General features: G+C 37.3%; 1 protein-coding gene across 1 annotated transcript in view; it reads left to right on the top strand.

Annotated features, from left to right (window-relative positions):
* The window catches only part of IFNE (interferon epsilon), a 66,897-nt gene extending 50,357 nt beyond the window's left edge, over window positions 1–16,540 (top strand). Inside the window, exon 2 of the mRNA XM_007533114.2 lies at window positions 15,760–16,540. Within this exon, the coding sequence (XP_007533176.2) occupies window positions 15,760–16,274 (515 nt within the window). The 3' untranslated portion in view covers window positions 16,275–16,540. The remainder of the gene's footprint in view (window positions 1–15,759) is intronic.
* Window positions 16,541–26,267: the final 9,727 nt, after the last annotated feature.

Below are 26,267 nucleotides of genomic sequence, written 5' to 3'. Positions count from 1 at the left end.
CACAGTTCATACCCAGTGTTCTTGTTTTTGTTTGGGATCCCGAATCAATCTAGGACTCCTTTCTCTTTATTAATTTAAGCTAAAATTTGCACATTTACTAGTAGATCAGTGATCTTAATTTACTGTTTTCTAATGTGTTTAAGAGAAAGAACATCTGGGAATCACAGTATTACTAAAAGAACACGATGTATTGTTACTAGGATGACAATATATACTACGAATAAATCAGACACCATCTTGAGAAATTAAGATAAATGCCTACACTAATGGTTTGAGATCAACTTATGAAGATAATGTTTACAATTTTAAAAGCTCTATTCATCAATTTGTTTGTACATGAATGGAGAAATGGTTGCTATTATTTGATTTTAGCAGTAGATAATTTTGTTCTGTTGCGTCTGAAACTCAATAGCATTCATCATATACTTCTGGATAATTATAAAAATGACAAATTATTCTAATGTAACATTTTCAGGCTTTCAGGAAAAAGAATCATTGCATTTCTTACTTTTAAGAAAAAATAGTTGTGCCTATATACTCATATCTAAATAAATTACCTTTATTTACCTTTTAATACTCTTAATACTCTTAGTACCTTAATACCTCACTATGCATAAATGTAGTTTTTCACACCATGGTGTGATTTTTCTAGTGAAAAATTTTCAATTTTAGGGGCTGGGTGGTGGTGCACCCGGCTGAGTACACATGTTACAATGCACAAGGACCCAGGTCGAGCCCCCAGTCCCCACCTTCAGGGGGAAAGCTTTGCAAGTGGTAAAGCAGTGTTGCAAGGTGTCTCTCTGTCTCTCTTCCTATTACTCCTTCTGTCTCAATTCCTGGCTGTCTCTATCCAATAAATAAACAAAGGTAATTTTTTTTTAAGTTCCATTTTACTGAAATCTAAAAATATACACTATTGTCTTTGGGTTCATACTGTCCTTTTGAAAATCACTGTGCTTCTTAACCTGCTTGGGGATGGTAATGCCAATATACAAAGGATGTGAACCTGAATGATTATTTTAGATTACACATTTTAATAGTCCATGTGATAAATACAAAATGTTGTGTACCTTGGTTTCTGACATTCTGACAAATGACCTCAGAGTCTTGTAGTACTACAAATACTTTGTGTTTAGCACTCGATTGTAAATGACAACACACTAGCAACATTTATAGTGTCTACTTTCTGACTCTTCCAAATATTTGTTGTTTTCTCAGAAAATGTCATTTTCTGCTTCATACATAAATATTATACATTCTAGTGGCTCAAAAAGGAAAACAATTCTGAGGGCCTTAGAAACTGATGTAACTAAGCCATCTTAAAAGTGTCAGTACACCAATAGCCAGGGAGTCCAGTCCATTCATTGCAGAGTGATCTTAATCTTGGTCTGACCTTCTGGATGGAAGTGATGAGGAAGGATAGGCTCACTTTATATCCTAAGGCAGATGAATGGTTCCATTATGTGACCAGACTGTATCTCCAGCACAGTCACAGTGACAAAGAGGACATTTGTTGCTGTGTCTAAAGACTTGGGAGGTGGGGCGGGGGGAGCCTTTATTCCTGCCCCAAAGAAAACTGTCACCACACAGGATGTTATCAAAGACACTGTCATCATTCCAGCTTGCTCCACCTCTGATCCAGTTGCTACCTGTTGTTGGGTGTGTGTTACTGTTTCTTAGCCATCTTCTCTTGAATTTCAAGAGGAGCCACTCTGGGCAGCAGTCTCTCTTGGTTTTGCATCTTTAGAATGGCCTCCTTCATCTTGTATTAATACATGAGCCAAGGCAGTGCTAATTTGGTTTCCTAGCTTCCTAGATTAGTCAAAGTGAAGTTTAACACTGATAGATGGGGTGCCACCAGGAAGTTTATCATGAGGGTAATATGACCCAATATTAATGAAAGTAATTAAACTCAGAAATACTGAAATTGAATTTAAGTAGATCTGTTTAATACCCCTCCTTGGTACTCCAAGCACAGATTCTCAGTCTTTATAAATAACTTTACAGATTCACTACTGTACCTTTAATACGATATTTTAAACAGCAATAGATTGTTTCCATTTCTAGTTTATTTACAAGAGAGTATTATTTACTTGAGATGACAGTTCTTTTGACTTTACATTAATATTTAATTTTTTTATTGAGGTAATGGTTTCCAAGACTGTGTAGCTTTAGGAACAGTTTCACACCTATTCAAGTATAGGTTTTATTATCATTATTGCCATTTTTATTTGTATTAATAGTGGGTTACAGTATTATAATGTTGCAGGATATAGTTCCATAGCACATCCACCAACAAAGTTCACTGCAGATACATGTTATTACACCTTGCTTACCACCAAAATACAAATATCTTTCCACCACATTCCACTGAAGCCTTTCTACCCTTTCAATCTCCTTTGTTTTCTGATAACCTCAGTTCTACCATAATAGCACAATTCTTTTTTAAAAATTTTTATTTATAAAAAGGAAACACTGACAAAAACCATAGGATAAGAGGGGTACAACTCCACACAATTCCCACCATCAGAACTCCATATCCCATCCCCTCCCCTGATAGCTTTCCTATTCTTTATCCCTCTGGGAGTATGGAACCAGGGACATTATGGGGTGCCAAAGGTGGAAGATCTGGCTTTTGTAATTGTTTCCCTGCTGAACATGGGCATTGACAGGATGTCTCTCTCTTTCCTTAGTGGGGTGGGGCTCTGGGGAAGCAGGGCTCCAGGACATATTGGTGTGGTTGTCTGCCCAGAGAAGTCTGGTTGGCATCATGTTAGCATCTGGAACCTGGTGGCTGAAAAAAAAGAGTTAGTCACTATCAGGCCACCCCATCAGCCGGGGCTCTAGTCAAGAAGTTCTGAGATTGCCAAACAGACATGATGGGCCTAGACCTCAAATAGATCCCTCTCTCCATTGTCACTTGTTATCTCCATGAGGAACAACACAATAGACCCCTTTGTGGGACCTTGCTGTCAACATGGATCAACAACAGTAGAGAATGTTCATCCTCCGAAGGGAGGCTAGACAACAAACTCTATCTTCCACCTGAGGAAGATGGGTCCTGAAATTGGGGCAGCTTGGAGCATTCCACCTACTCATGACCACAGAATGTGAACTTAGATCTACAGGGATATAGAGGTCACATAGGCTCCTAAGCTGAATATGGACCCCAGATCAGATCCAATTGATGGAGTTCACAGTCAACAATATCCATACACTTTTCCCATATATGGGAGCTATCCTCTTCCCTGATCCAACTTTCTGGTTCTTTTTCCAGCCAAGAGGACAATTCTTACTTTTGCCCGCATACGTTATTTTACTTGGGATTCTAGAGGCTTGTGTCTCAGGCATGGCAGTTTATAGGTCACTTAGATATTTCCTACCTCACTGTTCTTATGATAATAGTCACACCAATTCCAGAGTTTCCTGGAATTATTTTAAGTGATAGCCTACATACTAATGATCCTTCTTCCAATTATGACTGTTGACTATATCAAGAAAAATGTACAACCAAGTAGTCAGACTACACTACTCAGCAAACTCATTAATCTCAAGATTAGGTCAGACCAGTCATCATATATCTTTCCTAGTATTGTTACTGTTACACAAGGCTAAATCAATATTGATTTTAGACAGCTCTGTCACTTGATAAGTCTTAGTCTTGGGGCGGCAGGTGATGTATGCCTGGTAGAAAGGCAAAGGGCAAAGGTCCTAGCTCTTTAATAGTTCATCCTCTTCTGGCTTATTTTCTCTTTGCTCTACCAAGGAGAAACATCAACGTAGTTCTTCTTAAGATTTAGAGCTTAATGAATCCTAAGCATAACAAAGCCCTATGCCATTATACTGACTTCTCTGATGTTTGTCTCATATAATCATTCAAATATTTCTTCAGGAACAGAAGTGACAAGTCTAAGAGCCAGTGTTGTCAAGTAAGAAGAATTTCATAGTGTCAAGTAAAATAAATATAAATTGGAGGGGAAGAGGTTCTAAAAGGACAAGTAGCAAATATTAAATCACTACAAGGCTACTTAGACATCTTACCTTGTTTAGTTTTAATAACGGCTGTACACGTTTATTTGTTATGCTTATTTTACAAAAAGTATAAAATAAAAAATATAAAAAGGTATAAAAATATTTTAAAATATAAAAAATATAAAAAAATATTTAAAAAGTATAAAATAATATATGTTAAGAGTATTTAACTCTTTTCAAGTACTATATGTGTCTAGATTGGATTTCATAGTCAGTACTATTTCAGTGTAAAACAAGATTCTTTCAAATAAATCATTTTGTTTCAAGGAAGAGTATTCATTATAAAGTGAGGTTGACTGGCCCACTTTCTAATATATATATATGACACTGATGATTTTTCCATCTAGACTTTCTGTTAACTTTTTAAAAAATATTTATTTATTTACTTTTGTTGCCCTTCTTTTGTTGTTGTAGTTATTGTTGTTGTTATTGGATAGGACAGAGAGAAATGGAGAAAGGAGGGGAAGACAGAGAGGGGGAGAGAAAGATAGACACCTGCAGACCTGCTTCACCACCTGTGAAGTGACTCCCCTGCAGGTGGGGAGCTGGGGGCTTGAACCGGAATCCTTGAGCAGGTCCTTGTGCTTTGCAACACCTGTGCTTAACTCGCGGCGCTACCACCCGACTCCCTTTCTGTTAACTTTTTAGGGGGAAAAAGTTAACAGAAAAAGTACTACATTAAGAGTAGTACCCTGAAAGAAATGTGTTCACTCACATCATCTGACCATTGACTTTAAAAGTGACTAAAACTTTGTAAAAGCTTTCTTAGCAACAAGAATATCTGCATACACACACGCACACACACACACACACACACACACACACACACACACACACACACACACACACACACCCATAGTTATTCCTGAGCAACTCATTTTGGTCTTTCAACCAGTCATGCTTAGTTCCTTGAGCCCAGGTAAAGAGGTCAGAATTTCTCCCTTTACAATTACTAAGAGTCACACATCAAGTAGGACAATAAATATCTTCTTACCAGTTGGGAAAATAGCACAACAGGAAAATCATATGACTTGCCATGCATACAACTGAAGTTCTAGCTTGAGCACCATTTGGGAGTGTCTGGGAGAAACTCCAGTACTGTAGTATCTCTCCACATTGCTTCCTTTCTCTGTTTTTTTTTTTAAACATTTTTGTTTACTTAGTATTGGATAGAGGCAGAGAAATTGAGAGGGGAGAGGGAGATAGAGAGGAAGAGAGAAAGAGAGACACTTGAAGCCCTGCTTCACTGCTCAAAAAGCTTTCCCCACAGGTGGGGACTAGGGCTCAAACCCAGGTCCTTGTGCACTGTAATGCGAGCGCTTAAGCAGATGAGCCACCGCCTGCCCCACCCTGTTTCTTTATCTGAATGTAAAAGTGACCCCAGTGCCGTGAAATTATTTAGGCAGGTCTTGGCTCTACACACAAAAAAATTCTTCTTGCATGTCACTGCTATATTTTGCTATGCATCAGACCTCTATATTGATTTTAAAGATAAAACAATAAATTCAGTACTTTCAAAGATTTGTAGAAGTTCACTAAGGTAAATTGCAAAGCTAGTATTCAGTTTCTGACATGAATCTAAACTTGTTTTCTTTCAGGCCAAGGGAATATCTTTGTCTGAGAGAGTACCATCTTGAATACCTTAGACCCTAGAGGCCACGGGCTCAGCCCCCTGGCACCAATTTATGCCAGAGTAGAGCTGTGCTCTGGTTCTCTCATTCTCTCCCTTCTTTCTTGTGATACCTCTATCATAAATAAATAAATAAATTTTTAGAAATAAAATAGTTTTTCTTGTGAGATGTTTATGTCTGTCCCTCTGATTAATTGATATAGTGACCTTTGTTGTTCACTGTAACTTTTTATTTGACACTTTAGAATGAGGACACCATAGGGAAACAATAATATCTCAGAGTCTGGGATTTAATTCTATTTATGACCTAGCCATCCTTGTTGTGTCTTTGTTGTTGTATGGTTGTTAATTCATTGTAGTCACATTTTTGATAATGCATTTTCTTGAACTTTCCCTTGGTTCATTCATTTTGCTTTGTTTTCCATTTGTCTTTTCATTTTGTTTACGTTTGGCTTCCTTCAAGTCCTTGAGCATGCGGTGCATATATATAAGAGTTGCTTTAATAACTTTGCTGAATCCATCATCTCTTGCTTTGTGACTATTAAATTATTTTTCTCTTGAGTATGGTTCACATTTTCCCATTTCCTGAGATTTGTTACTGCTTTTTTTTTTTTTTTACTTAATGCCAAGCATTTAGAGTTTATGATTCAGTGTGTTCAGTTTTGCTGTATTTCATTAATGCATTTTGAATTTCATTCTGGTATCCACTCATGTTGGTCATGGATTAGTTTGGTTTTCCAGCTTTGTTCTTAAGCTCTTTCAAGAAGATCTGAAATATGCTTTAATTTAGTACAAAATTTAGCTCCACATGAAAGAGTATCTCCTTTTGGATGTCTTTACCTAAGGTTATATAAATCCAATAAGAGCTTAGGAGTCAGGTGGTGGCACTTAGTTAAACACACATAGTACTAAGCATGAGGACCTGTGCAAGGATTTGGCTTCAAACTCCTGGCTCTCCACCTGCAGGGTGGAAGCTTCACTAGTGCTGAAGCAAGTCTTCAGGTATCTCTTGTTCTCTCTCTCTCCCCCCCTTTCCCTTTCAATTTCTTTCTGCCTTATCCAATAAAACGGGGGGGGGGGGAGGGTATGGCCACCAGGAGCAATGGATTCATAGTGCAGGCTCTAAGCCCCAAAATAACCCTGGAGGGGGAAAAATTCAGTAAGGGCTTTTACATGTCACTGACAGGAACTTGAATAATTTCCATCCTGAATGTGCTCTTTGGCCTCAAACTCTTTAATTAGTTTCTTCCTCTAAAGGTAGTACTTGTGGGTCCTTCAGAGAGAGTTACCTCATATAGGCAATGATTAATATTCATTCCAAAGGACCACTATGAACATTTCTGAAACTCTTTCTTTGACTAGTTTTACCCATATGAGTCCTTTGCCTTGCACATTCTAATTCTTTAACCTCCTCAGCCCTGATTTGAGTTTCTTCAGTTCAGAGTTGTTGTTCTCTTCCCTGCAGTTTCATCTAGAAGTGACTTCCAGGAAGACACATTTATTTTCTTACCATCAAGGACTACAATCTTCCACTATCTACTATCTAGTGACTTAAAAAGTGTTGTTTTTAAAAGCATTTGTCTAGTTTTTTCAGTGGAAGGGTAAATCTTAACTGTTACTTCTTCATCACCAGGAGAACAAATTTCTGTGGTTGAAAATGTTATTTAACGTCTCTAAATTATAGGGATATTTTATTTCTCATTTTTTAAATGGAGATAAAAAGTTTGTCTTTTAAGCACATTATAAAAACTATAATTAATGATAATGTGTTTCCTTAGTAATGCACTTGGATTAATATGTCTGTTTCTATTTCCTTATATATACTAATGGGGATAGTTAGAGTTCCTCATAGGACAGTTGTATGGATTAAATAAACTAAGGGTTGTTCTTTGCCTACAATAATGCCCTATGAATAATAAGAATGATAAGTATTAATTAAATAATTTTGGGTAATCACTAAGGTTCTGTCTATAGTCAAATAAAGACAGTCTTTATCATCATTTAACAACAATGAACATGAAGTCCAGAGAACTTAAAAGTGATTTTTAATTATTCCCACTGAAATATTTTTCAGTCCATACCAACATGTTAAATAGTTGTCCAGGGTCTCACCTCTCTCATCTGTTTCATTTTCCCTGTGTCTACAGCTCTCAAGTGTGAGGTCCTGAGTTTGATCCCAACATCCCATGTGCCAGAGTCTTGCTCTGGTTCTCTCTCTTTCCCTCTCCTCTCTCATTAATAAATAGATAAATCTTTTTTTAAAACTCACATTAGAAGTCATTAGTTATTTTATGCATTATGAGAATAGGTTATTTGATCAAAGTAGTAATATATTGCTGTCACAAAACTTTATTATTTCTGTTGACAGTTGTGCATACCAGGTTCTAATTGATGTTATACTGCCATCCTTTGGTTGTATTTCAAATTCCTTCTTTTACACACATAGGAAATCAGAATTTCAAATATAGCATTATATCTTTTTTATATTCACAGTAATGGCAAATGAATAATTTAGGGGAAGTAAAGTGTATTGTGTAATAAAATTCATATTTATGTAATAAATTATAAATTCATCTTAAAATTCATTTTGTGGCATCTACTCTCTTATTGTATCATGAAGATGTAATATATAAAACACCAAAAAAAATGGACACAGTTGTGTTTAATAAACTTTATAAGCAATAACAACAAATGGAGATTGGTATTAGCCCATGGGCTATATAGCTTGCCAATCACTACCTTATGTCATTAATGTTGAAAGAACTTCCACTTTAGCCATGATGAATAATCAAATTTATTCTCCTATAATAAGAAACTAGAAAACAGAATAAAGCCTAACAAAACAGTTTTCAAGACACTGGATGTCATGTAGTACTGACTAATGATCCTTAAATGAAGGAAAATAAACACAATAGCCCTTACAGTTGCTTCAGCTTACCAAAGAGAGAGGTTTCTAAAAAAAGGAGAAAAGTCAAACAGACTGGTGATTTCCCTGAGTAAATGAGTCAGGATTTCAACCTCAGAGGGATAACTAGAGTTTGCAAGACAAAACAAAATTGAAGATAAAAGAGAGATAGAAGAGAAAAGTTATAGAGAACTATAACAAAACCTGCAGGAATCTATAACTAATTTGTGACCTATAAATTATTCAAGAGAGGGAAAAGAATTCCTACAATGGAGCGGACTAATTATTCCCAGGACTGATTCAAGCTTGGGAAGATTTCATGCTATCAGTAATCAAAGTGCAAAGACTTTTGACATCAGGGAGATTTGATAGTAACCTTCAGAGGTTATTCTCCAGATAATATGATTACATTGTCCTAGATTATAAAGTCTCTGCAATCCACTCTCTTTAAACATAAAAGCAAGCCCCAAAGGCATCAGATTCCAAAAATAACTTAACTATCTCTTAAAAATTGACCCAGCCATAAATAGGGGAATCAACAAACCCAACATTCAGAAAGTAAAATTTACAATATTCAGAAGAACTTCTAGGGAAACAGAACCCACAAGTAGTTTAAAAAATAAATAAATAAAATAAGAAAAAAGACCCAGATAAGGTTAAATTCCTAATTATAAATATGTCCCATATACTCAAGAAGAAGGTAGGAAAAAAGATACACATGATGAGCTGAAAGATATCAAAAAGGAATGAATTGAACCTTTAGAGAAAAAAGATGTAACACTTAAAATGATAAATGTACTGAATAGAATATTCAGCATTAAATAAGTTACAGTAGGAGAAACAGTTCATACATTTGAATATATAGCCACAAAAACTATAAAAAATAAAAAGAGAAAAAGACTAACTAGTAAATAAACAAAGCAATAACATTAAATGATATGACATAGCTATAGAATCCCAGAAGAAGATAAAAAATGTTGGAAAGGGTGCCAAGTAGTGGTGCACCTGGCTGAGCACATGTTACAATATGCAAGGGCCTGGATTCAAGTCCCGGGCCCCCGCCTGTAGAGGGAAAACTTTGTGAGTGGTAAAGCAGTGCTGCAGATGTCTGTCTGTCTGTCTACTCTCTATCATTCCCTTTCCTCTTGATTTCTTGCTGTCTCTAGCCAGTAAACAAATAAAGACAATAAAAATTTTTTAAAAGAAATGTTAGAAAAAATAATGTCTAAATTTTAAAAAGTGAGGAAAATATAAAACCACAGATTCAAGACTATCAGGAAGCTCCTAATAGATACAAAAAGAAAATCACTTCAAGACATAGCTAATAAAATTTCTGATAAATTATCACAGAGAAAAGATGTTCTAAAAGAGGGTGAGAGACATATTATGTACTCTGCTTTAAAAAAGGTAGTATCTGTTTTCAGAATTCATGCAAGTCAAAATTCAATGCGACATCTTAACAGTAATGAAAGAAAAATGTCAACATCCCATTCTATACCAAATAAAAATACAGTTAAAAAATGAAAACATTTTTTTCCTTTGGACAGAAGAAAGTCAATATTACAGAAAGTTATTCAAGGAGAAGGAGGTGATACTAAATAGAAATCTCTATTTATAAAAAGAGAGAAAGTGAGTGGGTCGGGTGGTGGTGCACCAGGTTGAGCGCACTTAATACCAAGCTCAAGGACCTCCTCAAGGATCCCTGTTGGATCCCTTAGTTCCCCACATGCAGGGGGTCACTTCACAAGTTGTGTAGCAGGTTTACAAGTGTCTATCTTTCTCTCTACCTTCCTCTCCCCTCTCAATTTCCCTCTCTGTCCTAGCCAATCAAAATGGGGGGAAAATGCCCACAAGGCACCATAGATTTATAGTGCCAGCACTAAGCCCCACTGATAGCCCTGGAGGCAAACAGAGAGAGAGATAAAGAATACAGAAAATGGGAATCTGACGGTAGTGCAGCAGATTAAGCGCACTTGGCACAAAGCGCAAGGTTCCCAGCTCAAGCCCACACCTCCCCACCTGCAGGGGAGTCACTTCACAGGCAGTGAAGCAGATCTGCAGGTGTCTATCTTTCTCTCTCCCTTTCTATCTTCCCCTCCTCTCTCCATTTCTCTCGGTCCTATCCAACAATGACAACATCAATAACAACAACAATAAAACAACAAGGGCAACAAAAGGGAATATACATATTCCCTTTTGTTGCCCTTGTTTTACATATATGGAGTACAGAAAAAGGTAAGTATATGAGACGATACATGATAATGGTAAGTGTGGTTGGTTAAATGATAAATATTACAAGCATAAATTAGTTCTTCATTTAAAATCTCTTTAAAATATGGTTAGGTATTTAACCATATTAGTTTGGTGTTTTAGTGAACTTATCTTGATATAACTGGTAAAACAAATAAAAAGTCAGAAATAATATAGAAAATGTTAACCTAGTTAATATTTACAGAACAGTCCAATAAACAAGAGAACTGTAATTCTTTTGACTTCACCAGTAATCAACAAAATCAACCATATTCTAAACCACAAAATAAGTCTCAAGAATTTAAATTATCTTTCTTACTCCAACATAGTTATACGCAAAATAAATAACAGAGAGATATTTGGATATCTCTAATACTGATAAATTAAACAGCATATTTTTATATACCTGTTGTCAAATGAAAGATAAGTGAGTTTTGATGATGTCTTCTTCACTTTTATTTTTACAGTGTTTTCTTGAAAAGCTACACTATATACTTAGAGATTTATTTGGCACTAGGTCAGAACTCTGTTTCCAGATTCTGCAGAATGGTGTTTAAAAAGTATAGGCCTTTTGGGAGTCAGGTGGTAGTGCAGCGGGTTAAGCTCAGGTTAAAGTGCAAGGACCTGTGTAAGGATCACGGTTCAAGCCTGCGGCTCCCCAACTGCAGGGGAGTCGGAGTCGCTTCACAAGCGGTGAAGCAGGTCTGCAGGTGTTAAAGTGCACGTGGCAAAGCCCAAGGACCAGAGTAAGGATCCTTGTTTGAGCCCCTCCTCCAGGGGAGTCCATTCCCAGGTGGTGAAGCAGGTCTGCAGGTGTCTATCGTTCTCTCCTCCTCTCTGTCTTCCCCTCCTCTCTCCATTTCTCTCTGTCCTATCCAACAATGACGACATCAGTAACAACAATAATAATAATAACTACAAGAGAAACAAAAGGGAATAAATAAATCTCTTTTTTAAAAGTATAGGTCTTTTTAAGACAAAGATAGATGTAGATTTCAGAAATACTTGTTGAGATTGCTGCCACAATAAAAGTTGTTCAGATATAAAGAAGCCACAACAATTCAACTTATCCTCAAAAAAAGTTTAATTTTATCTGTACCTTTAGATATACTTGTTTTAAAAAATATTTTCTTGTAACTGTGAACCCCCAGGGAAAATGTAGCTGAGTCATTTGTCAGGTAGAAATGATTATGTACTCGTTATTTACTAATATTTTAGCTTTCATACCGGATGTTAGCTCCTAATTTTTTGTCTGCTAATCCTCAGGCGAATCTTTTGTGTGTATTTGCTTTGTTTTAAGGATTTGCTTATCTTATGAGAAAGAAGAGAAAGCAATTACAGAACTCAGGCAGTCAGAGTATGCAATCTAACTTCATGGTTTCCTCGAGTGCATTTTGGGAGGTCGGGCGGCAGTGCAGCGGGTTAAGTGCACGTGGCAAGAAGCTTAAGGACTGGAGTAAGGATCCGGGTTTGAGCCCCCAGGCTCCCCACCTGCCGGGGAGTCGCTTCACAGGCAGTGAGGCAGGTATACAGGTGTTTATCTTTCTCTCCCCTTCTCTGTTTCCCCTCCTCTCACGATTTCTATCTCATCCAACAATGACATCAATAATAATAATAACAACAATAAACAAGGGCAACAAAAGAAGAAAAAAAAAGTGCATTTTGTTAGAGTTTAGAGATTTAAAAAAAGGAAAGAAAAAAGAGGCAAAATGGACTAAGTAAATAACTTATATAAAAATCTAATTGCACAGATTAAGTCTGGCAAGCTAACTTCACTCTATGTCTTTGTGACTTCAAACCACCCCTAAGAAACATATTTTAGATAAGATATAATAATTTTCCTTCTTTTTCTGTATCCTTTCCTTAAGACATTTTTCCTATAAACTTCAAATACGCAAGAACAGAGAGAGCCCTTTGGCCACTGGGTTGCTTGTTATTGGTTGCCCTGGGTGGCATGAAAACATAACTAAAGTATTCAGATAATCATCAGTCTGACAGAAACCAAGCTTCCTAGTAGAGAGGAACTCTTTATGCACATGTCAAATAACCAGTAACTCTAATGAAAGCAGCAGTTAATTTTTAATCAAGTGAAAATGTTAAGACATTTTCAAAGAGGATATGCTTTACAGTACAGTATCCAGTGTAAACTATGTTAAAGGTTTAATATGAAGTTGTCACTTGGCTCAATTAGGTATGAAGTTTTCTTTTCTTCCCAACTCCCACCCACTGACATCAGCTTAAATCTATTTACCTTGTTAGTTCAGATAAGAAATGTCTGTAGTTTGATTCTTATGGTTCTGAGAGTTCAAATTCCACAACACCCAAAATGTTAGAAAACTTTTAATGAATGCAAAGAAACTTTTCCTAGGTTGGGAATGGGAGTGTGGGTATGGGGACACTCCACTATGAAGAAAGCAAAGTTTATTTCGACTTTATTTCAGCTAGGTAGGCATATTGACTAAGTGTCACCAACATAGTACTGGATCTGTAGATAATATAGCCGTGCATATTTAAACAGTGTTTGCTTTCAGCACTTAGGATTTTACTCTCCACTGCTTGCAGAATGTGTGTGTATTGGTAGCAAGTGTGTGTGTGTGTGTGTGTTTAATGTTTTTATTTACTTATTATCGGATAGAGACAGAGAGAAATTGAGGGGGGAGATACAGAGAAGAGAAACACCTGCAGCACTGTTACAACACTTGTGAAGCTTTCTCCCTGCTGTGAGGACCCAAGGCTTAAACCTGCATCCTTGTGCACTGTAATGTGTGTGCTTAACCAGGTGTGCCTGGCCCCCATGTGTTTTTTTCTAATTTATTTCCCCCCCCTTTTAAGAACAAGGGAAATAACACAAGGAAACATGAATCAACCTGTGACCTCTACCTGCAGGTCTGAGATCACTAAATGAGAGAAGGTGTCAAAGAGGAAAGAGGCATTATGGACTACAGTGGATGGATAGTAGCACTTTGTGGGTAAAGGATAATAAGACATATTTTCAGAAGCGGTGAAATCATTCCCTTTAAACAACATAGCCTTGTAAAGTAGCATTTCCTTGCCTGAAAAAAAAAAGGTTTAAAAATGTTTAAAAGAAAGAAGGAAATTATCATCAAATAAACACAAGCCCACACAGTAGCAGCAATGTTAAACTGTTTTATATACTACCAGGCAATTTAATATGTAATATTCTGGCCTATGGGAAAAATGTAATAAAGAAAAGCAATTAGAAAAATAAAGCCACTATACAATTATTGCAAACTGCAGAATATTAGTATTCTATATTAAGGAAAGTGTCCATCTTTAATTTTATTTGGAATCCACTTCCCTCACACTGCATATTTAAATGTTACAGTAGGGAAGTAATGGTTTAGAAGACAGTTCTTGTCACATGGGTAAAATTTCTCATCCTTCCAAGATAAGTGTCTGCACACCATTCCCACAATCAACTTAGGTCCTCCTCCACAATGCGAATTTTGTCCCCAGTGCCCATTCATCTCTGCTCCATCTCCTATCCTTGGCCTTGCTGCAACAGGCCACATTTCACCAGTGTTTTGCCTTTACTTCACTGTTCCCTAAGTTCCATCTATAAGTGAGATCATCTGGTATTCATCCTTCTTTTTATAACTGATCTCATTTTTACATGATTCCTTCAAGTTCTATCCAAGATGAGGCAAAAGAAATGATTTCATCATTTTTAATAGCTATGTAAGATATATACTTATATATACCACAATTTTTTAAACTACTCAGTTTGGGCTCTTAAAAATAGTGCTTTTCTGAAACAAATGTACATAGATCTCTTTGGATGAGTATTTTTGTTTCCTTTGGGTATATCCATAGGAGAGGGGTTGCTATATTATAAGGTAGATCCATTTTTAATGTTCTATAGAACTCCAGACTGTCTTCCACAAAGGTTGGGCCAATTATACATTCCCACCAACACCTTGTACTATATTTAGAGCCACAATGAGGTACAAAATTTGAAAGGTAGGTTGGGGAAGTTTATTTAGGAGGACTTAGAAGATACAAGTGAATATTTGTAATTCAAAAGGCATTATTAATGTAAAGATATTTCCATTGATTTACTGTAAATATTGGTACCCTAAGGAATACAGACTAATCCACTGCCCCAATCTCTTATCACATTAAGAAGATTACATAGCATTTTCCAACATTATTTATCATTGACATATAGCCTTTAGACAGCCACTAACATGGAACTGCAATGATTTTAGAATGACTTTTTCAAACATTGTTTTTTCTCTTTCACATTATTCCTATAAGTCAAACATCTTAGATATCAAGTGGCTTTGAGAGTTAAATTAAAGAATTTAAGTGTATTGACATATACTTAAGATTAAATTATATAAACACTTGTGCAAATGTATAATCCTTGAGATTTTAAATTTAGTAGACTATGGATTTTAACTTTTGCCATTGAACACCTTATATTAAGCCTCTAGCAAATACCCAATTTTACTCTGTGAGAGATTATTTCTTTACAAAGTTACTCTCAATGGAAAGCATGTTAATAAGTTAGATTATTTAAAAAAGCACATTGTGTTGAGTGAAGTTGTGTATGTGATAAATAGTGAGAATAATAGATCGTATTGGGTAACTAGTCTGTAATTATTGCATGAAAATCATACAATGAAACAAGTTGTTTTGGTTACTTCCTCAAATAGCCAACACAATAGGGAAAGTGGAGGGCATGCCCTCTGAACGCTATGAAAAGGGAACAAGAAAAACCTAATGTGTAAACTTAGAGAAATTATAGCTTTAAAAACCAAAACTTCCCAGAACAATCGGAGATGACTGAAAGGCAAACATCCATAAGAGCTGGAGTTTTACTGTGCACCACGATTAGTAGAATACTTGACCTTCAGCATGATTAGCAAGCATATCTTTGTGTTGATACTACTGGCCTCTTCCCCTATCTTCTCCCTAGAATTGAAACTGTTTCTTGTCCGACTAAGAAGATTGAACAGAGAGAGTTTAAAACTGTTGAATATACGGCAGACCTCATCAATTCAACGATGTTTGCCACACAGGAAAAACTTCCTGCTTCCCCTGAAGTCTCCAAGTCCTCACTGGTATCAGACAGAACATGCACTGGCCATTCTTCATGAGATGCTTCAGCAGATCTTCAATCTCTTTAGGGTAAATATTTCTCTGGATGACTGTGAGGAAAGCTACATGGAGAAGTTCCTCATGGAGCTTCATCAACAGCTGGAGCTCCTAGAAGCATTCATAGGACTGGAAGCTGAACAGAATAGTAACACCTTGAGTAGTGAGAACCTGAGGATGCAGGTTAAAATGTACTTTCAAAGGATCCATAACTACCTGGGAAAACAGGGGTACAGCAACTGTGCCTGGACCATCGTTCGAGTAGAAATCAACCGGTGTTTACTCTTCATGCTCAGACTCACCACGAAGCTAAGCAAACAAGGAATAGACTTTTGAATAATGTGGAGCAAGATATAATTGCAGCTTGGGTGGGTGAGAAGACTTTCCGAGTCATAACTGTTTCTTGTCTTAAAATGGTTGCATAGGTTTGATTTGTTGCATGTATCTGTGCTCTGTGATTATGCAGGCTAACTATATTTTATTTGGCAATGCCACTTGTTTTTCTGTGTCTTCAGTTTTTATGAGCTGAAGTAGATGCATTAATTTTTCATTACTGGTTTCTCAAATTGTAGTATTTTAATAAAACTCATCGGAGTTAGATACAGTAATATGTTTCCAATGTGATACTTTCTTAAACATAAAACAGCCATTCTATTGATTACTTTATTGGTCAGAAAGTCATAAAAATACTATAAAAATTTTCATTATAAGATTTCTGAATCTTACTTAGTGAATCTTTGTGGCAGATGGCACAATAAAAATACAGACAAAGGAGCTGGAGAGACAGCACAATGGTTATGCAAAAGACTTTCATGCCTGAGGTTCTGAGGTCCCAGTTTCAAATATATGTTTAAAAAGGAAATGAGGACAAAGGGCAAGAAAATGAAGTTTGTAGGAGAAAAAAAAAGCGTAGCTAAAAAAAAGAATAGTGGTTTAATGTCAACCTCATAATAAAAATACAAACTATTGATAAAAATGATGAATAATATGCCATTTATAACCTATCAAACATAGATAGTCTTTGATTCATCAATTCTAGGTCTGCAAATGTACCCTATAAAATTACTTGCATAGTTACAAAATGATTTACCCCAATATTCTAAATGTCATCACTTTTGTAATACTAAACTATGGAAAACAACTCATTCTAACCTGAAACAGTTAAGGTACATTCACACAAATTAACACAAACCAGCTGGAAGAATAAGGATTCTCTTCCTATTCTGAAAAAAAAACTGAGTAAATAAATAGGAATTATACAGAACAGTGTATATAAACTTTTGAGAATAAATGTAAAGGCAATTTTACATTTAACCTTACTTGGGCATAGATCTGAATAAATATAAAAATGTAATTAGGAGTATATAGGAAACAAAATAAAACAATTATTGTATCACAGAGGGTGGAAGGGCAAAGGAGAAACTGATGGAGGAGAACAAGGTTGGGAGAGATATTATAGAATATTTTGTGCTTTTATTTTCATTCTTTAAATTGATTTAATAATGATTGACAAGACTGTAGGATAAGGGGGGTGAAATTCCATACAATTCCCACCACCAGAGTTCTATATCCCATCCCCTCCACTGGAAGCTTTCTCATTCTTTATCTCTCTGGGAGTATGGACTCAGGATAATTATGGGGTGTAGAAGGTAGGAGGTCTGGCTTCTGTTATGCTTTTATTTTTAATCAAATAAATGGTACAAAGCAAAATGATAAATTTAGGTATATCTGACAAGTCACTCTCTGAAGGTTTACTACTAATGAAAGGAAGTGGTAGTGAAGGTTAAGAGAAAAAGGACTAAACAAGTCTGCTCTTGGCTGAAGTGGCAGGAAGGCCAAGAACTGGACAGAATAAACTGTTGGCCAAATAGAAGGTGACTTTTCAATCACAGTGTTACTAATCCTCTGTGAGATATGGAGTTATGGTCCAGAACTCTGGTGCTGGCTCTAATACTTTATTTCAAATTCTGCTTCATATTTCATTGTACACTTTGAGTTAGATGCTATCACTGAATGTAAAAGCTTGCTGAGAAGCAAAACATACTCCATTTCAGTTTAATTTGTGTCAGTGTATATGTGTGTTGTTAGCTGCTGGTCTAAACTTTGTTATTTGGCTGGAAAGGACAAAAAGAGGAACTGGATTGGATCCTGAGAGTGAGGCAGAGTCTGCAGCAATAATGGAAGGGAACAAAGAAGCAGAGTCTAGACAAGCAAGAGGATGTCTGTCCTTTGTCAAAACTGTAATGGTTGGGAGTCGAGCAGTAGCGCAGTGGATTAAGCACACATGGTGCAAAGCTCAAGGACAGGCAGGGATCCCGGTTTGAGCCCTGGGCTCTCCACCTGCAAGGGGGTCGCTTCACAAGGGGTGAAGCAGGTCTGCAGGTGTCTATCTTTCTCTCCCTCCTCTGCTTTCCCCTCCTCTCTCCATTTCTCTCTGTCCTATCCAACAACAATGACAAAAGCAACAATAATAATAACAACTATGATAATAACAAGGGCAACAAAGGGGGAAAAATAGCCTCCAAGAGCAGTGGATTCATAGGGCAGGCATGCCCAGCAATAACCCTGGAGGCAAAAAAAAACCCTCAACTGTAATGGTTATCCTTTGTGGGGAAAGTGGAGGGGTGGGAGAATGAGGGTGGAAGAACCATGGTGGTGGGTGTACAGAACTATACAGCTATACCCTTATAATCTTGGAAAGCATTATTAAATCACTAATGCAAGAGGAAGTCTGTCAACTTCAGATTTCAGCCCAGCAGTTGACCTACTTACCTGCAAGTTTACACAGCAGGAAGAGAATGGAGGGAGGAGACATTTGCCACACTCAACTACACATGCTGGTCATTTGGCTTGTCGTGCCCTGTAAGACTTTTGTGGTTGTTTTTGTTAAACCAGGAACTTTCCAGAACCAACTCCTTTATTTAACAGGTCATTCAATTCTCTAATCTTGGAAGGTAGTTGTTGCTTCTCAGGTGAGGAGGACAAAACTACAGGTGAACGTGCTTAATCAAAGTAGAATAGTGAGCAGCAGAGGCAGCAAAGACCAGAGGAAAGATTCCCTCTCCTGTCTGCTTAACTGAGAAGTTGATAGTCTTTTGGGGTACTACAATGTTACTGAGAAATACTAATAATCATTTTAATTATTTGTTGATTATTCATGATCCATGGCTTTTTTTTTATTCAAATTCACACATTCTCTGAAGTCTTGAACTAAATAAATGATACTTCCTCCCTGGACAACTTTTCCTTCAGAACTAACAGGAATTGAATGTAGAAACTGTCAAGTAGAAATTTATAGCAGAAAAACCCTACTATTGAGACACTAAAGCCAATAGTTTTCATGCTAGTGTTTTCCCAAACATTACTTAAATAAGTTGGTATCCCACCTCAGCAAAATATAAAAAATGTTTGCACTTAAAAAATATATACATGTCATTTTGAACCTTTAAAGTCATAATTCTAATGTTGACAATACTGAAGAGGAGAAATATTTTGAGAGGATAAACGTGAGGTATGGGGGATGGCTCAGTGAGGAGAGCTCATGTTTTGCCAAGTCTGAGACCCTGGTTCAGTCCTCTAACCACAGGGAAGAACAAAGGAATCTCTATGAATGATGGCACAATGCTTTATTCTCTTTCTCTTTAAAAATGAAAAATCAAAACTGGGTTGGTAAGATGTATTAATAGCATAAGGTCTTAGATTCATTCCACAGAATTAAAAAATAGTAGCTAAATTAAAAAACTAAATGCTCTGTTAGTGATGCATAGTAGCTCAGAGTCAAGTACATTCATTTACATTCATAAACTGGGTCATCTAAATTATCCTTGTTACAGTTACATGTACTGAAGTCAAAAGAATATTTTTTTTCAAGAACAAAAATAAAGGTTACTGAATAGTATAAGTGTAATATTATCAGATTTTCTACATAGTGGTACTATATAGCCATGTTCGAAAATGCTCACAGTTGTTTTCTTAGAATGATAGAAATATTTTCCCATATGATAGATTCATCTTAGAGCTAGGAAAATTGAAATTATATCCTTTTTTTAAACTAAAAAAAGATAATAATAACAGAAAAGTGTGGCCATAGACTGGCAGCTCAGATTGACAAGGATTTGGAGGTTACACAGGCTCCTGTGTTAAATATGAATCTGTAAAGCCCTGGTCAGGTTGATAGGATAAAAAGTTAATTGTATTTATTCACTTTCTTCAAGTTTGGAAGCTACTCTCTGTCCTAATCCAGACCCTAGTCCTATTCTCAACTCTGACTCAATCGTCCCAAACAGTATTTTCAGTCCACTTCCATGTTCGCTATCAAGCTCACACAAAAATTACTAAAGTCATGGGCCCCTAGGAACTTACCTAAAATAAATTTCCTAGCTTCTTTCCACACTAAGATCTCTATTCTTGTCTGCTCTATACCGACACTATGGTTCTTGTTTATTAAACATTTTGTCCTGCTTTTGTACCTTAGCACCATTTAGCCACCAAGCTACGGATGCTATTATGATTCCATCCTTACTTCTCTGAGCAGACTATCTCACCAATGTGTCCCAGAACCTTACTTTCTCCAGAGTCTTACCCCACTGGGTAAATATAGAAATAGGCTAGGGGTATCGATCAGTCTTCCAATGTCCATGTCCAGAGAAAAAGAAATTACAGAAGCCAAACCTTCCATCTTCTGCAACCCATAAAGAATTTCAGCCCATATTCCCAGAGGGAGAAATATTTTAGGGAAAGATGGCTAGAGGGCTCTGACCCAATTCGATCAGGACCAAAAGAGAAAAGAGAACAACAACAACAACAACAAAAAAAAAAGGACATTCAGAAGTAGTGATACGTGTAGGTGTTACTTAGAAAGGAGAAGAAGGCAGAACCATAGAAAAAGGGGCATAAACTTCCCCCAGTCCTGGCACCCTTGGATAGGGCTCACTTTCCCGTATGCATCTCCCAATCCATACCAAATAATATTGCATCCGCCGATCACAACCTAACCAAAGCAACGATTGCCATCTCAACATGCTTCACCTCAGAGTGTATCCAGAGACTTCACGTGTGGAATGACAACCCTTCAGCTTCATTACTCGGGTGAGACCTTTCCTTTTATAGTACACTCTAATTTCATCTCAGGTAGTTCACTTTCTAACAAAGTCCCATAACCTAGACATACACCAGTTTCTGTGAGAGAGAGCGTATGTGCACACGTATCCATAAACTACTGCAAAATATATACCTGAAAGCAGGATTACACTAGAGTTTGCAGTGAGTACCTCCCTAACACTTCCTCTCCACTATTCCAAACTTGGGATCCATGATTGCTCAACAAATTGTTTGGCTTCGTATGTTAACTCTCTTTTCAATCACCAGGTTCCAGATGCCACCAGGATGCTGGCTAGGCTTCCCTGGATTGAAGACTCCACCAATGTGTCCTGGAGCTCAGCTTCCCCAGAGACACACCTTACTAGGGAAAGAGAGAGGCAGACTGGGAGTATGGACCGACCAGTCAACGCCCATGTTCAGCGGGGAAGCAATTACAGAAGCCAGACCCTCTACCTTCTGCAACCCTCAACGACCCTGGGTCCATGCTCCCAGAGGGCTAGAGAATGGGAAGGCTATCATGGGAGAGGGTGGGTTATGGGGATTGGGTGGTGGGAATTGTGTGGAGTTGTACCCCTCCTACCTTATGCTTTTGTTCACTAATCCTTTCTTAAATAAAAAATTTAAAAATAAAAATAAAAAAAGAAAAAAAAAGGGGCATAAATATAGATAGTTATAGAAATAATAGTCAACCCATATCTGTGGCCTGCAGTTCCCAATGGAGGGCATGAGGACACAGAACTTTGGTTTTATATGGAATGGAATTATAGTCCTGTTATCTCATAATTTTGTAAATCAATATTAAATCACTAACAAAAGTTTTTTAAAAGTAAATAACAGCAAAGGTAAGTCCTAACAGAAATCTAGTTGAGGATGTTTATCATCAAATAAGTTTACCCCTACCTCCATCAGGTATCAGAGTCATCTGAAGGGCTTATTAAAATATGAAGAACATGTCTTTATTCCCAGTGTTTCTGATTCAACAGTTTTGTACAGGGTACACCTATGACTATCACTACAAATCACATAATCTATATATAATTTAACAGATGAAGGAATAGTCTTCTTGATTAATGAGTTCATATTTTACTATAATAGATGAAAAGAATAAATATTCCTAGTGGGAGAAGTTACAGTATTTTTTTCTATCACTGCCTCTTTACAGCAACAGGCTTAATGGCTTTTTTCCTCATTAAGGAAAGGAACTGACTATAGAAACTATACTAACCCAGAGCGCCTGTGCATAGATAGATAGATAGATAGATAGATAGATAGATAGATAGATAAGAAGGAGGAAGAGATAGAAAGGGAGAGAAAGAAGCACCTACAGCACTACTTCACCACTTGTGAAACTTCCCCCTGCAGGTGGGGACCTGGGGTTTGAACCTAAGCCCTGCTGCATGGTGATGTGTGCACTCTACTGGGTCTGCCACTGCCTGGCCCCTATACCTGTGCCTTTTATGGAAAATGGCCCAAACCAAGTTTTCGTCTGTTAAGAGTTTCTGGTCCTCACAGTTGTGGTTGAGTGAACTCAAAACTACAACTACTGCTATAATAGAGTAGACCAAGACTATGTTGTGAACACAAAGGAAAGCCAAACTCTGAAAGACTGAGGTGTCTAAGGTATAGGATAACAAGCTGATCCAGCAGTCTTCTCTGCTGAGGAGTATGGGTGTTTGGTAAGAAAAGAGACATCATGGCCAGTCTTGGAATTGAGTCATTTGACCCATTTCTTCCCTCTTCCTTGAGTCTTTTTGTATCCTGTAAATTACTGTGGAAATATAAAAGCTAAGTGGTACACCCACCTTAGAGCCCCCAACCATTATAATCAGCCAGATCTGCTCTGTGACTGCAATGCAACTCAACTTTCCCTCTGCTTAATTTTCCCTGATTCTCTTCCCACAAGTGTTTATCCTGAAATACTTCCCAGTAAATTACTTGAATTATAGTCTTTTTTTCATTGTTTGCTTTCTCAATTCCTATCTCTGTTAACATTGGGCAAATACCCATCATTTGGGACCACAGAAGACCCCAATTCACAAGCTATTTCTTGAACCAGATATATATTCTCTTCCTAGTGCTATAGTCCCACTTTAGGAATTGACAATTCATTCAAAAATGTTCCCTTTCACAGAAAGCCCATTAGAGTCTGTTTTGTCTGAATCACTTTGCCTTCCATTTTTACAGTTTACAGTTAACAATACTTTCCCCATATTTGGAAATTACTCACTTCCCTGATCCAGCTCTCTAGTCCTTTTTCCAACTATGACATCATCTCCCCAAACAATAACCTGGGTCCACCTGCATATTAGATGTCAGGCACAGGCAAAAACTAGTGAAGTCATGGGCCCCTTAGAATATACCTAAAACAGACCCACTAGCTTTTTCTAAAACGGAGACCCCAAATCTTCATCTGCAATGTTCTTTCCTTTAAGTTCATGATTAGTCAACAATTTGCTCTGCATTATATCTTAATTCTTTTTCAGCCACCAGGTTCCAGATGGTACCATGATGCCAACCTGACTTTCCTAGGCAGATGACCTTACCAGATGGCCCTGCCTCCCCAGATCTCTGTCCCACTAGGGAAAGAGAGAGACAGGCTGGGAGTATGGATCTACCGGCTAATGCCCATGTTCAGCAGGGAAGCAATTACAGAAGCAGACCTTCCACCTTCTGCACCCCATAATGATCCTGGGTCCATACTACTAGAGGGATAAAGAATAAGGAAGCTATCAAGGGAGGGGATTGGATATGCAGTTCTGGTGGTAGAAATTGTGTGGAATTGTGCCCCTCTTATCCTATAGTTTTGTCAATATTTCCATTTTATAAATAAAACTTAACAAATAGAAAGTCTTTGAATGTGCCAGCTAAGAGGTCAAGTAATTGTTTTTGCTTTTTATTTTCTCCACTTTTCCTGGAAAGGACCAATTGGATAAACTACTTCTTCAAGTAGAAAAATGAAGGAATTTATTATTCTTGTATGGTAGGGGCACAGTAAAATAAGAACACAATGGGGCCGGGAGATAGTTCACCCTGAAGAACATCTACCTTTCCATGTATAAGGTTCTGGGGATGAGGCCCTTGTTTGAAATTCCAACACCTTGCATAGTGTGGACAACACTGGAAGCTCCATGGATGGTATTACAGTATATCCTCACATTCTTTTTTTTCTTTCCTCCTTCACTATTTTCTCTCATTTCTTCTCTTTCTCTAAATAAAATGTTAAAATATTGGGCTGCTTAGCAATATCACATATGTATAAGATACTGAGTTCATTTCCCAATGCTGCATTAAAAACACTAAGAATAATGATATGATATGCAGGACCAAATAATAGATGAAACACTGGTACTAACTTGAATGGTTCCAGTGGAGTCTGGTTTTGCACAGTTTGTAGAAAGCCTAAAAGACCAGAAAACTTATGAAAGCAATGCATGCAAACTATGCAAATGGCTTGGTTTTATATTTGTTTCAAAGTACAACACTTTTCCCATTGTTCAGCCCAAAAGACCACAAAAAAGCAGTCCCAGTGGGTTTCCTTCAATACAAGTTCATGGAGATATGAAAACCAGTCCAGTCATGTTTTTGTCAGTGAATGTGGAGATGTGAACTTCTTGCTAAAGGTGGAGAAGATTTGAGCTGAACAAAGAGCAGGGTTCCCTTCACCCATAAATGTGTAACTTTTTCTATACAAGAAATACACTCTAAATACACACTGCATTTCAAACTGAGTTTTTAGTATATAAGCTTTATGCTAAGTCTCAGAACTCTGGGAGATAGAGGATAGATTTAATTATTAAACAACATATATAATAATATATAAACAACAGAAATAATATAGTTATTATTAACTTGATCAAAATGGAATAATTTAGGGGAATGAATTTAATTGTTAGCTGGTCTACTGTTTAGTATAGCAGTTCTTTATTTTTTATTTTTATTTATTTTTTATTTTATTTTATTTAAGAAAGGATTAATTAACAAAACCATAAGGTAGGAGGGGTATAACTCCACACAATTCCCACCACCCAATCTCCATAATCCACCCCCTCCCCTGATAGCTTTCCCATTCTCTATCCCTCTGGGAGCATGGACCTAGGGTCATTGAGGATTGCAGAAGGTAGAAGGTCTGGCTTCTGTAATTGCTTCCCCACTGAATATGGGCGTTGACTGGTCGGTCCATACTCCCAGTCTGCCTCTCTCTTTCCCTAGTAGGGTGTGTCTCTGGGGAAGCTGAGCTCCAGGACACATTGGTGGGGTCTTCAATCCAGGGAAGCCTGGCCAGCATGCTGGTGGCATCTGGAACCTGGTGATTGAAAAGAGAGTTAACATACGAGGCCAAACAAATTGTTGAGCAATCATGGGCCCAAAGTTTGGAATAGTGGAGAGGAAGTGTTAGGGAGGTACTCACTGCAAACTCTAGTGTACTTCTGCTTTCAGGTATATATTTTGCAGTAGTTTATGGATACATGTGAACATAAGCTCTCTCTCACAGAAACTGGTGTATATCTAGGTTTTGGGACTTTGTTAGAAAGTGAACCAGCTGAGATGAAATTAGAGTGTACTATAAAAGGAAAGGTCTCACCTGAGTAATGAAGCTGAAGGGTTGTCATTCCACATGTGAAGTCTCTGGACAAAGTCTGAGGTGAAGCATGTTGAGGTGGCAATTGTTGCGTTGGTTGGGTTGTGATTGGCGGATGCAATATTATTTGGTATGGATTGGGAGAGGCATGCGGGAAAGTGGGCCCTATCCAAGGGTTCCAGGACTGAGGGAAGTAGGGGCTCTATAGTGGAGATGTGAGGTTCCTGCTGTCTTAGACTTCAAAAGACAATCAATAGTTAATGTTATCATCACATTATTTGGTAATTGGGTTAACTTTGAAAAGTCCTTTTGTTATGGTTTGCTGTACAGTATCCAGTATCTTGTTTATAGCTGTGCTATTGTATGCTTCTAATCTACTTGGTCTAGGCTTTTGAGAGAGTCCACATATCAAATACACAGCCTATATATTAAAAAGATTAGGTTTGTGTTTTGAAAAACTTTGAGACATACAATTGATTTTCCCCCTCTCATATTGATTAACTACTGATTTATATGTCTACATTTTGCTAGGAGTGTACATAAACACCATTCCCATCACCAAAAGACTGTGACCCATCCCTCCCACCCATTCCCACCCCCCACTGTCCCAGGAAGCTGCATGTCTACCCCTCACCACAGGATTTTTTACT

The sequence above is a fragment of the Erinaceus europaeus genome, chromosome 10, assembly GCF_950295315.1.
Source record: "Erinaceus europaeus chromosome 10, mEriEur2.1, whole genome shotgun sequence".
In the NCBI taxonomy this organism is placed as follows: domain Eukaryota; kingdom Metazoa; phylum Chordata; class Mammalia; order Eulipotyphla; family Erinaceidae; genus Erinaceus; species Erinaceus europaeus.
This window is presented reverse-complemented; position numbering and strand designations above follow the sequence as displayed.